At 41.7% G+C, this 13,685-nt stretch overlaps 1 protein-coding gene across 3 annotated transcripts in view; it reads right to left on the bottom strand.

Annotated features, from left to right (window-relative positions):
* Positions 1-6,317: 6,317 nt before the first annotated feature.
* Positions 6,318-13,685, bottom strand: part of FYN (FYN proto-oncogene, Src family tyrosine kinase) — a 137,884-nt gene continuing 130,516 nt past the window's right edge. For all 3 annotated transcript variants that reach the window (XM_050972274.1, XM_050972276.1, XM_050972275.1), the window contains one exon: positions 6,318-7,930. In XM_050972274.1, the coding sequence (XP_050828231.1) occupies positions 7,722-7,930 (209 nt within the window). In that variant the 3' untranslated portion in view covers positions 6,318-7,721. The remainder of the gene's footprint in view (positions 7,931-13,685) is intronic.

The following is a 13,685-nucleotide window of genomic DNA, read 5'->3' as shown; positions in this document are numbered from 1 at the left end:
TGGAAGCAGGGAGGGAGAGTTGCTCTGAGAAGTGCCTGACCTTCCTGGGATGTATGTGAGGGATGTATGTAGTGTTTGCTGTGCAATGACCAGCTCCTCAGGGAATGCAGGCAGCATGGGGACTTGGCAAGCAAAGTATCCCATGGAATGTTTAATCAATATCCACAGTTGTGTGGTTTCTTTGTAAAAGGCTCTGCTATGGAGTTATCAAGCACCTCCTTTCAGACAGTGGATGGCCTCCCTCACCAACAACGAGTCTGGACTGTCCTCTGTTCTCCTCTGGTCAAAGCCTGGACACTGGTCTGTAACATCCAGCAAACAAGAGTGTCCACCTGCCACCCCTGTAGACAGCTGCCAGTTGGCCAGGAGAGGAAGGTTCTGGCTGTGAGATCTGTCCCTTGTGTGAGCACTTCCAGGTCCAGAAATGTAGAGACCTAATGGTGTCTGCAGATATGGCCAAAGAACCAGTCTCTGTCCCCTCTTTAACTTGCCAAGCCCCAGCAAACAGCAGATATTTGGAGCAGTTTCCTCTCACTTGAGCTTTATGTACTTTATTAACAGCCTGACAAAGAGAGGAAAAATAGCTCGAAAGTCACACTCTGCTGACTATGTTAACAGCACTGTCTGCCAAGTGGGTTTCAAAGGTCCAGCCCAAACCTAAGTACCCTCCCACAAAGCTGTAGAAACTGCTGTCAATTAACTCATTTTTGGATTAGGAAACTTGGACAACAGATACCCAAGTTTATTTCAGCATTTCAAAAACCTCCCTCATCCCCAAAACTGAAGGCATCATAATTGCCTTCTGAAGGACTCTTTTATGTATTTGAAGTCTTCCTACCCTACTGACTTCACTCACTGAAAGCCAGATAAAGCTCTGAACTCTCTAAAGTTAGTATATCTCATCTGTACATTATTTACAAGCAGAGCATGATGAGTCATATTGGGCCTGTCATAGAAAGGACAGATTCAAGTGCAGGATGGTTTTCTTTGGCAAGGCAAGTAACACAGACCTTTTTTTATTTCTAAAAAGGTTCCTAATCCTGCAGGAGTTATAATATTTCTTTTTTCATTAGGAAGAAAGTGTTAGTATTGAGTGCCCCTTCTCATATTTCCTACCACATCTCTGTATTTGGAGAAATAAATAATGAATATTTTTGCTTCTAGATGATTAACTGTTTAAATAAAGTGCTGTCATGTTGCTCCTCTTTTAACATTGGTGCTGTGAATTAACCTGGAGACATTGCAGTGAGCCTTTAACCCCCTCTGCCTCAGCATAATGCACATGATGGTCTCACTCTGGTTCTCTGCACATGGCTTGTCCCTTGCTGCTTTTGCACTGTGAGGAAAACTGGGGCTTTCTTCCATGTCTTGCTGTTTACATTGCTAGACACATGCCTGCAAAAAATATTTTCCACTTTATTTTAAGGCTCTTGCTTTGGCATTTTTCAGTCACACCCTGGAGAGACACCTGAAAGGAAGGAAAACAGTACCTGGATGTTAGCTTGTGCAATGTGTGTAATTATACCCTGCATAATGACAGAAACCTCTCCTGCTATTTGTTAAGATTTTCCCCACAGCATTATGCATCCTCTTAATTAAGAGCAGAAGCAAAGTAATACCTATTTTATTCCCTCTTGCATCCAATTAGTCACCCATTGATCATTACCCACTCAACATTTGACAATTAACAGAGCCCCCATTCTCTGCAGGACAGGGATGTGTAGTCCTTCAGAAATGACACGTCCCAAATAACGTGATGGGAGCTGTGTGGATGAGTAATGGGGCAAGAGGTGGGGGAAGGGGAGGAAAAAGCCACCCAAGTGGAACAAAAGACATGTAGCATATGCAAATGTTCAATATGTGGTATGTCTTTTATACATTGGATGTATATGAGGTCATAGACAAAGCTCAGCTGGCAGCTGCACTGCTTTTGGGAGGCATGGGAATTTGAGGGAACACTTGAGCTCTCGTGTGATCAAATGTACCTAGTCCTCTCTTTTTAAGACACAAAGCTGTTCCCCATGTGGCTCGTTGCCTTTGCTTTTTTAGGAGGGCAGGATTCAGCATCTGGTTCTCCATTGTCACTGGGACTATGGGCTGTAGCAACACAGCCCCGGCCAAGTCACACCAAGACCTGTCAGCAGCTCCACACAGTTGTGCCTGAGCTGCTGCCAACAGAGCATGGCAGCCCTGGCTGTCCAAGGGACTCCAGGGAAGCTGCAGGCCCCTTCTGCATTGCCACTGCCTCCTGGGAAGTCTGCCCCAGGAACAGTGATGGCCCAGGCCCTGCGTGGTGCCAGGAGCAGTGAGCTGGGACCCCTGCAGCCCTTTCCCAACACCAGGGATCCTTCCTAAATGAGTAGCATTTTCTAGCTGGGGAATTCCAGCAGCGTGTGGGATTTAGAGGCAGCGCAGAGCCTGAACTGCAGCAGTGAATAAAGCACAGGGAATGCCAGGGCTCATAGACAAGCCTCTGGCATGAGGCTGAGCCCCAACAGCCACAAAGCAGCCCTGCATTCTTTTTTCTTTTTCCAGATTAGAATTCATCCATTCCAGGGCTCAGGAATTTTGTATGAAGCTGTTACAATAGGTAGCTGAGCAAGGCTCTGGGTGCAGGAGCTCAGCAACAAATGCTGATGCACAAAAACGCAAACCAGAGCCCTTGGCAAGCTCCAGCCTGGCTGTAGGGAAAGAAAGATAATCTCATTTCTTTACTCTTTGCCCTTTTAGCTATTCACAGAGCTTAATGCCGAGTTATTCCCAACAATGAGCCAAACAATCAAACTTCCATCTGGCCTGGTCAGGCAGAACCAACACTTGCCTCGCAGTCTCAGGCCACACCAATCCTGTGGTTTTTTCCCCCATCTTGAACATACACTATTTTCCTCTACGCTGTAACAGAGATGATATTTACATTTGGAAGCAGAAACCGCAGTTCACGCTCCTCAGCCTGCCCTAATCTCATCACCCAAATCCCTGGGCACAAGGAAGCACAGGCGCTGTGAGCACAGCTGGTGCTGCAAACACAGCTGCTGCTGCAACCTTTGGCTCTGCCTCTCCACCACACGATGCAGTGCCTACCATGTGCTTTTCCTGGGAGGGCAGTTCTCCCTGCACTCCTGCACACTCCCACTGCAGGCTCCAAACTGCAGCCATGCCCTTGGGAGAAATGTTTTCTCTGCCTGACTTTAAGGTAGCTGCAGGCTGCTCTTTGCAGTAGCCAGAGACCCACAGCATCTCTGGGCTGTAGCAGCAGTGCTTGCTGCTACCACCTCTCCTGGTTTGGGAACAGGGATTGTAACAGATCACGTAGTGGGAACCAGGAGGAAAAAAAAAAAAAAAGAAAAAAGGAAAACAAGAAGAAAAAAAGAGCAGCTCTTTTGTTGTTAACAACATTTTGTCCTCTAATCTACTCATGTCCCAGTTTTACATTTTTGTTAAGCTTTCAGCTACAGGAGAGGAATACAAGGAGATAGATTGATGTTTGTGTAGATGTTTTTATGTGTGAATTTCCTTTTGAGTTACAGATAACTGTACACACACACACATAAGAACAGGCTCTGCATTAAAAGTCAACAGAAAATACCTCACGGACTTAAGGGAAGCCAGCATTTCCTCTCTAACATTCAAAATGGACCTCAGCAGCCTGGTTTTAGCTGTCAGAAGTTCTGAGAAATTTAGAAGCACTGAGAGGGAGACACTAGCGCCCTACTCGTGTGGTAATCCCAGCAAGGGGCCTCTTTTCCTTTTCTGCAGAAAGCACATGGGTTCTTGTTTGGTCTGTGCAGGAAAGTCCGAAACTAAAGTGCCCCTTTCTTCAGTTAAGACGGCAGGGAATGCTGCTCTAGTTGACAGGAGTCCCCACAGTGATAAAATATCCCTGTGTATGAGTCACAGGAAATTATAATCACTGCTTTCCAAGACTGCAGAACACAATGAGATTTCTGAGCTACAAACAGACTTCAATTATTCTTGAAAGACAGACAGACCCTCAAACTGACACGACTGGAGAAAATAAATATCCTTTTGTCTGCACTGCTGGTGGTAATTTCCCATTAGACAGGAAAGGGCTTCTTTGATGAATGAATATTGTCTACACTTCAGAAGAGGAGCTACTGTATATCTCCTAATAGCTCTTGCATGCTTGGGCTCAGCCTCGTGTGAGGCCCTTAAACCCCTTGGGTGCAATATGGTAGCATTCATTAGCGTGCTGCATTTTTTATTGCAGCACTTAAGAAAAGGACGGTGCACGTTAAAATAAATTGGAGCAACTTTCCACTCACCTTGAAGTTATGTGGCAAGATCGAGACATTTAGCAATCTGCCTCCTTGGGCTGCAGGTAGTCCTTTCCAGTCTAGAGGCTTCAGGAGAAATGCTGACACTGGAGACAGATTTTCCATTTGTGATTATTCTTGTAATTTTAGCAGTTCATCACTTTTCTGTTTTGCATTTACTTTGTTTTTCTACAGTGGTAATTAAATCAAAACCAGAGCATCACCCAGAACTACACTGAGCACTGTTTATAAAAGCCAAAGAATATCATGTTAGTGCCTTTTGTCTTTTTCAAAGACCACCAAGTCTCACATAATTGCCTTCTCACAGAAATATAATAACCATACTAACCATCCCTTTTGCAGCAGTGTCCCATTTCCACCTGTCACTTTTCCTGAGACCGGTCTTGGATTAAACTTGGCTTAGAGAAGCCTGTGTCACCCCATGGAGTCCTTTCTGCTGCTGGGAGGTCTTCTAGAAGACCTCTTTTGGAAATCAGCCACCACATCATGGATCGGTTGGGAATCAAGTGGGCTGGTGGGGTGAGCATTTGGCCAATTCTTTTTACCTGAGTGGAATTTATTTAGTCTAACATTTAAAAATTATTGGAAGGAACAGAAGATCCTCAATCTCACAAATTCTTCTTTTAGAGTCACCACACAACTACTTGTGGTGTATACACAGTGCTTAAGAAAAGGCTTTTATTAATTTATAGCAAAAAAACCTAACAACCTTGTTTAAATTTTTTGCTAATGTTTTTATTTGAGAGATTAAAAAACCCAAACAACAAAAGTCCCAACATTAAGAAAAAGAAGCAGAAGAGCTACCAATGAGAAATGGTCTGGATTTGCCACTCAACAGTGGCACCAGTCTGCACACAAGCCAGCTGCAGGCAGAGATCCGGCAGAGACCAACATGGTACTCCGAGACCGAATGCAGTACAAGAAACAGCAAACCCAAGAATCAGAAATCAAGGCCATAAAACCCCAACAACGCCCCATCTGAGTCGTACTTCCAATGAGAAACATAGGCAAACTAGCGTTTTAGGCTCGTCCCGCATTACAGATGGAATCTGCACTTAAGTTTGTGGCATAGCAAAGGCTGCTAAGGAACTTGGCAGAATGGCCACGCTTCGCCACCGGGCTCTGGGCTGAGGAGGTGACATTTTGGCTTTGCCAGCCCGCTGAGTTACTATGGAGTCCTCAGTTCCATGGATGATATTTTAAGGCAGGGGGGTAGCTGTGGGAAAAAAAAGAGGGCCACGACTTGCTTTGTAAGTACTAAGAGGAAGCTAGAAGTCCAACAAGGATCATGGCCTCTTCGGTACTCCACAGCTACAGGTACAGCAACATTGAATAGATAATGTACATAACATTACTTCTAGACTCTACATGTAAAACGTTAACCAATTTATCATGGAAATCTGGTAACAAGCAACATTGCCGTAGAAATTCACACTTTGAGAAAGGCTAAGTGTGGAAGCCTCCTTTGCAAGAGGATTTTCAGTCAGTTTTGTATAGAAAATATTAAAACGATGACAATTTGTTCTCTGAATCTCCATTGATTATTGGGTTAGTTTTCACAAACAAAGGTTCTCTTTAGAAAATGTGTGAATCTTCAGAATATGAATTCACAATCTAAGTACTAAATAATTAAAAAAAAAAAAGTTTCAACTGTCAGGAAGTCTTAGTTGGCCACAATCTTTTAAAGCAGTAACAGCAATACAAGACATAGAAAAGCTTTTCCTGCAACACTTGTAAATGTAAAAGTATTCATGTTAAATGCAGCAGAACTAATAAAGAACAAACTGCTGTAGAAGAGAGAAAGGAGAGACTAGCTGTGCATTCGGCCATCTTCCTTACAGTTGAACTCCAGCTATTTAACAACATATCGACTTCATAACTTGGAAAATGATGTCCCATAGATAATTGGTCTGCATACTCCTATGAAATATGTTGCCCCAAATGGCATGACACCCCTTCTTGAAAAGTTTTTAATCTCATGTCTACCATTAGCTCCACAGTTTAAACAAAAAAACAACTGTCCAAATGTAAAATGCTCTTTTTTTTTTAATTACTAAATTAAGAAAGTTAAACAGTTTTAAAATGTAAACTTGTGAATAAACCATAACAAAATGTAATTAAGACTTTAAAATTTGCAACTCAGTATTAAAAACTCAATAGAAATAGAAAGGAAATTTTTTTGTGTTTTTTGGTTAAACGTAAGTAATTCAAGGCTGGTACAGACAACTGAAAAGGTAATACTTTGTTCTGTGCATCCCCCATGAAATGTAAAGAAGTGCATAGTAATTCCACTGGAGAACTTGCAGACACAGAGAAAGTAATTTCATTAGCAGTACAGGACACTCAACACACTTCTTTTACAATGGAAAAATGTTACACATAAAACAGAAAAATCCTAGTTGCATGACCAACAGTTTAGCAGGGGGACATGGCTAAAATGCTATTATTTTAAGACCATCTGAATGTGGTTACACTGCTTAATAAATCTTTTTGAAACATTTCAGTATACATGTTTTGATACAAGAAGTCCTTGCAGTTTCAATTTTCCAGTTCAAACAGTGATGGTGTAGTTTTCTTGCTTTAAACATGTTCGTTTTAATTTCAAGAACAAATCATCACACACTTGTCAAACATTGGAAACATTACTGTAAATTCAGCACGTGATTCCTGAAAGAGCAAAGTTACAACCATCTACAGGTACATAATCATAAACAAAAAGTGCAATCCAATTTAAAAAAATCATGCTTGGCAAAAGCCAAAAATTAGATCACTGGCTTTCAGAATCCCACCAGTGTTTTCATGTCTGCAGTAAAATTATCGCTTTCTGGGTACAGCTGCAGCAGGATTCATTCAATTCCAAATGAGCGTCCTCTGCAATAGCACCCATTTACTGTATGTACAGGTATGTATATATATTATATATATTTTATATATAAAAAAGCAAAAACCCAAACACCTGTCCTGATTTTTTATTTGTTAAAACATGAAAAAAAAATGTTTTAGACAAAGAGGCCACTTCTGGAAAATAATACTTTTAGTTGAATCAGGAGAAGACTAGTTAAAATCACATAGGTTTTGCATTTTAAAAAAAGGAAAGCACTAGGATCAGTTATTGGCACTGAGTTACTATTTACAATGAACAGAGGTTTTGCAGTTTACATAACATCGATACAATGCAGTTTTGGAGTCTTTGATTAAGAAAAAACAAGTGTTTTTCTCCTTTTCATCCAGGACATTCAGATTATTAGGACAAGTGGTCATAGGCAAGGGCTGTGGAAGTTCCCAGCTGCAGCCCCTCCAGTGCACTGCAGTGCTGGAAGATGTTGCACTCTGGAGAAGCCGATCACAGAGTTGGAAGGTGGAGAACAGGTGGGACAGGGCTGAGAAATTCCTGGTAATTCATGACAGTGTCTGGAAACCAGGGATTTACAGGTTGTCACCAGGCTGGTACTGGGGTTCTGTTGCAGTGAAGTAGTCTTCAAGAAAACCCTGTAAATATTCAAAAGTTGGACGCTCCTCTGGGTCTTTTTTCCAGCAGTGAATCATAAGCTCATGCAGGGAGATGGGACAGTCCTGAGGGCACGGCATCCGATAACCTCGTTCTACTTGCTCCAAGACTTCCCGGTTATTCATGCCTGTGAAGGGTAAATTGCAGAAAAATGAACCAAGTTCAACTATAACTACCAAACATGTGGTTTACTAATTTCTTTTGGTTAAGACAAGCAGAACACAACAAAATGATGTCCTATTTCAGCTCCTCATCCACTGCAAGGTAACCTGGATTATTTTCTTTCTCAGTAGAGGGTTTTTATTTTTTTTTTTTATTATTTTCTTTCTCAATAGAGGATCAAGTGATGAGCAGAACACTGCTCCCATGGTTACCCTCTTGGCTTACTCATAATGGGCAGGATTTGGTGCTTTCCCTCTCTGACAGCAGGAACTGTGAAATGTAATATATGATGTGCTTAAGGAAAACAAATGCATTGCAAAAAATGGAAAATTCAAAATTTTAGAAATTAAGATGAATTTCTGAAACCCTCACCCTGAGTGTGGGCCTTTGTGAAAACATTCTGTGAGGTCATGCTGCAGGACTTCAAGACAAACTATGCTACTCCTGGCTACCAGGGTTGTCCAGCAGCATTGCCTTCAGTGTAATCCCAGAAGCTCATTGCTGCTGACCTGCATGCCCTCCATCTGTGCTGGTTACTACAGTTTCTATCACAGTCGACTGTTCCCAAACCGAAACAGAACGAAGCTGCTCACGAGACAAGGCAAATGCCAAGCAAAACATCTTCACTAAAGAACCACAGCTCTCCCTCTCTCACTCAGAAGAAAAAAGTAAAAAGTTGATACCTTCACAGAATCATAGAAACATTTAGGTTGGAAAAGACCCTAAAGAAAGCTGAGTCCAATTGTTAGATCCAGTTGTTAACCTAACACTGCCAAGTCCACCACTGAACCATGTCCCTACAGGACTTTTAAATACCTCCAGGGATGGTGACTCATCTTGCTTGACTCTGAGAGTAAGGCCAGGCCCTTTGCTACTTTTTCTTTTCTGTGTAACCCCTTGATTCCTCTGCTGAAGTGCTTTTCACCAAACACTAACTGCAAGTTACTCTAAACTCTAGTTTACACCTCTCTCCCAGTACTCTCTTTTTAACAGTACCAGAGGTAAGACTGGCACCACAGGCATGCAGAGGTGTTTCAGAGCAAGCCTGCACGCTGACTGCAAGATTTGTGCTTGCCCTGCCCCAGTCTCCTGCTGAAAAATATCAGCAGAATTCATTCTCCTGACTTAGCAGGTCCTGCCAAGCATTTCTGCAGGAGAACCAGCAGGGATACTTCAGTTTCTCCATGACTGAATCTAGAAACCAGCACCTCAATGTTGCACTTTGTGTTAGCTTATCCTCTTCCTGGCTTCCCTGACGCTGGCCTTCCCTGGGAAACCTCCACTTTCTTCTTGCAGGATATCCTTTTGAAGAGTCTCGTCCCACCTCCAGAACCCAAAATCTCGTATTTGTTGTAAACTTATTTGTGAGGAATAATTCAATCACCTTCTTCAATACAGATTCATTTATCCACTCTACACTTTGACTTGTAGAAACGTCTGGTTTTGGTTAGGATAGAGTTAACTTTCTTCCTAATAGCTTGGACAATGTTGTGTTTTGGATTTAGTATGAGAATAATGTTGGTAACACACTGATGTTTTAGTTGCTGATAAGAAGAGTTCATCCTACCTCAAGGACTTTTCAGTTTCTCATGCTCTGCCAGTGAGGAGGTGCACAAGAAGCTGGGAGAAACTGTATTGTGCATAATTTGTTTTTCTTGGCTTATATGCCTCTCTTTTTCATTTCCAATAAAATTATTATTATATTTGACTTTATTTCAGTTATTAAACTGTTATTATCTCAACTTCTTGGATATCAGCAGGAGCATATTACTTTGTCAAGATAAAAAGAAAAGGTTTTACCTTTTTTCTGATTCTCCTCCTCATCCCACCTTTTGGGGGATGAGGGGGTAGGCAGTGGGAGTGAGCAAGTGTCTGTGTGGTATTTAAGTTACTGGCTGGGTTTAAGCCATGACAGGGAATAAAATCCTTACATTACATAGCATTTAGGCCAGTAACTTAGCTGTAACCTTGGATTTGATCTTTAGTCTGTATCCTCATGTCCTGGCTGTGTTTAATTATTAAGGATGCTTAGAAAAAAACATCTGTATCATTCTTCTATCAGCCTTTTCTGACCATCCACCTCTAGATTTTCATCGCATGTTAGGATTACAAAACCCCTCTTCCTCTTATCTTGTCATGGTAATTTCCTCCTACTGATATCCATTTGCAGTGTTTGGGCAAGGATCATATTCCTGTCACTGTAACCATCCCTGGCATGGTCTCCCCACTTATTCCTTGTATTTATATTTAGGCTCTCAGTTATCCATGTCATGGTCACAGCATGGTTCTGCTTGGCTTACTGCAGCACCTCCCATTTTCAAACATGAGGAGTACTTGGTTTAGTTTCATATATGGGTTTTACTGCAAGGCAAGGGAAAGGAGAAAGGAAAAGTAGGGCACTGTTTCTTTTGCTGCCTGTTGTGCATTGAGGAGCCTCTCCAAAAAACTGTCTCGTACTCTTACAGGCCTCTCCTTAACTCTCCCTTTCGCAGGTATAATTGCAAAAAGAAAGGTTAGATTACTGATTTACAGTATTCCCTAACCGGCAGACCAACACTTCAGCACTGGTTTCTTGTGTTTCATTTATCAGATGCATCCACCCACCATATTTTTGGTGTTAGGTATTTATAAACTAGAAGCAAATGCTTTGAGTGGCTCCTGAAGTGGACCATAATTAGGTCTTCAAAATGATGAAAAGCAAGTAATAAATAACAGGCTTCTACAGATATCAGATTTTCTGCATAGAGTTAAGGTTCTCCTATACTATGGACTCCAAACTGATGCTGTTAGGTCACAGAGGCTCACAACAAACCAGAACACACTGAACAAATATTTGGATATTCCTCACTATCCAGCAAGAACATTTCTAAAAGATATTTTACTTTTTCATTAAACTACAAAACACTGCTGGTCTGTTAGGCACTACAGACCCAAGGCAGCGTCAACCCAAACTTTCTGGCCTTTTCTGCTGTTTTCAAGATACTACAAGAAAAAAAAAAAAAACATGCACATTTTGTTCATATTGTGTTCTCAATATTAGTTTTATAAATTTGTGTTTTGAACAAAAATCTGCACCTTTTTTCAAATCCTTGTCTTTGAATCAGGTGAATTACCTCATGTTTTAGGGTGAGAACTTCTGCTGTGCTTTGCTTCCCTTACATATTAAAGGACTGTGAAAATAACTGTTACCGGTAACTCATCTGTTTGTATATAAATAACCACTAGCAAACTGCATTCTTTGCTTTTATTTTGGCTGTACATCCTTAAGTACAACATGGATGGAAGCAACAGGAGCAGAAAAGCTCCTTCCCAACTGATTTGTTGTTCTAAGATATCAAATGTTTGGTATTTTTATCCAGTGCTTTACTCAGTCCTGCAAAGCACACTCTGAAACCTGATAAGGAACTGTGTGCTGGAAGAAAAACCCTGAGGAGACAGAAGGGGGAGGAAAAACATAAACAGCTCTTCACTTCCCTTTGTTTAACAAAAAGGTAGAAAAAAGAACATGAAAGAGACATTGCTGTCTGAAATCATAGTCATTTTTTTGTCCCTGGAAAGTGAGTCAAGCCAGATTTTTTCATCACAGTTTAATCCAGGAAAATGCTCTTCTTTTCTCTTTTCTCCTTTCCCCTTTCCCTTCCCCCACAGTATACCCCGGTCATGAAACTAAAGCAAGTAATCCTCATGTTCCTCACTGGAATTCACACATCCAGCAAGGGCTGAAGTACCTAGGATCTGCCAAAAAAATTCTGTTAGTTTTGACATGAACTGCTAATTTAAAAACAAAGTTTCAAAGACTTTTATGTCTAATCAATTGGATAACTAGTCAGACTTATAAAAATAGCAGTGCTTCAGGTACACATTTTACCTCTTAAATGGCCTATTTATGTTTACAAACTTATTCTATAGACTTACTTATCCTGCAAGTTTTAGTGTTTCTCTTTTGATAGCTGGAGTCTGTCATATCTTCACTTCTAACACCATAGAGAGAATATCTGAGCAGTCTGTACAACTCCTCTCTCCTAATGAATACCCAAGAGTTTCAACTCTTAATAAATAATAAATGACATTCTGCTTGCAGTATGCTTCCAGACCCCTTAAAAGTTTATCCTAAAATCCTTAAATTTGTGAAAAAAAATACCCAGCAATATTCTTTTGTTGGGTACAGCTCTTACACCTGTGTTAGGGCAACACCTGGTATCAATCCAGGGTGGGGGATGAGAAGAGCGAGAGCAGCCCTGCCAAGAAGGACTTGGGTGTGCTGGTGGATGAGAGGCTGGGCATGAGCTGGCAATGGGCACCTGCAGCCCAGAAAGCCAAAAGTGTCCTGGGCTGCATCCAAAGCAGATTGGCCAGCAGGGCAAAGGAGGAAATTCTGCCCCTCTGCTCTGCTGAAACTCCACCTGGAACTCTGCATCCAGCTCTGGGTTCCCAGCACAGGATGGACCTGTTGGAGCAAGTCCAGAGAAGGACTGAAATGAGAAATGGCTGAGAAAATTGGGATTGTTCAGCCTGGAGAAGACACACCTCTGGGGAAGCCTTACTGTGGCCTTCCAGCACTTGGAGGGGGCCTGTTAGTGGAGCCTGTTGGGATAGGACAAGGGGTAATGGTTTAAACTGAAGGAGACTAAATTTGGATTAGGTATAAGAAATAAAGGTTTTTTACAATGAGGGTGGTAAAACACTGGAGCAGGTTGCCCAGAGTGGTCATGGATGCCCAATCCCTGGGAACATTCAGGTTCAGGCTGGACAGGACTCTTGAGTAACCTGAGATATCCCCGCTTATGGTAGGATTGGACTAGATGACATTTAAGAGGTCCCTTCCCACCCAGACTATTCTATCATTGTAGAATTCTATGAAAAATCAGCTTGTGCTCATGATGTTTCAAGAATTACGATTTGGCCAAGAAGAAAACATCCAATTCCCAAAAGATGGCTTTTCCATTAGCTTTTTATTCCCTGAGAAGACAAAAAATCAAATAACCTCTCACCATCCAGCTTTATTAGTGAAACCCTCAATAATCTCAGGATGCCACAGGATATGGCCACTCTAATGCTCAGTACAATAAAAATCTACTGCCCATATAGACTGGGGGCAGAAATGCAATACTGCTTGACTTTTCTTAGAAAAGTTTTAGGAACTTTAAGTTACAGTGACTTTAAGAGTTACTGTGACACAAAAAAAAAAGATGTGGAGTTTCCAGTTGTGGCAGAAGAAAACACTGGAAAGTACTTTGGTGTGCTCTTAGGAGCTTGATTAGATGGAGCACAGCAGATGTGCAAATAGCATGGATCTGGGCAATGCTGCTCTTCCAAAAAACAGGAAACATTACTGTAACTAGGGAGTGTCCCTACATGCAAACTAATGAGCTATACAGATTACTTTGGAACATGTGAAGTCCAGTGAGGAGAGTGATTGTTTTAGGCTACTTTACTTTTGCTTTCTTCTCTTGGACTGTAGTGGGTTGACCTTGGCTGGATGCCAAGCACCCACCAAAGCCTCTCTCTCACTCCACAGCTGGACAGGGAAGAGAAAATATAACAAAGGGTTCATGAGTTGAGATAAGGACTGGGATAGATCACTTGCCAAATAGTGTCACGGGCAAAACAGGCTAGAACTAGAGATAAAAATTGAATTTCTTGCTAACAAAATCAGAACAGGGTAATGAGAAGTAAAATAAGACCTTAAAAACAGTTCTAGCTCCTCCCTCAGTGGTGCA

Source organism: Serinus canaria, chromosome 3 (assembly GCF_022539315.1).
Source record: "Serinus canaria isolate serCan28SL12 chromosome 3, serCan2020, whole genome shotgun sequence".
Lineage (NCBI taxonomy): Eukaryota > Metazoa > Chordata > Aves > Passeriformes > Fringillidae > Serinus > Serinus canaria.
The sequence above is the reverse complement of the archived record's forward strand: the minus strand, read 5'-3'. Positions and strand labels throughout refer to the sequence as shown.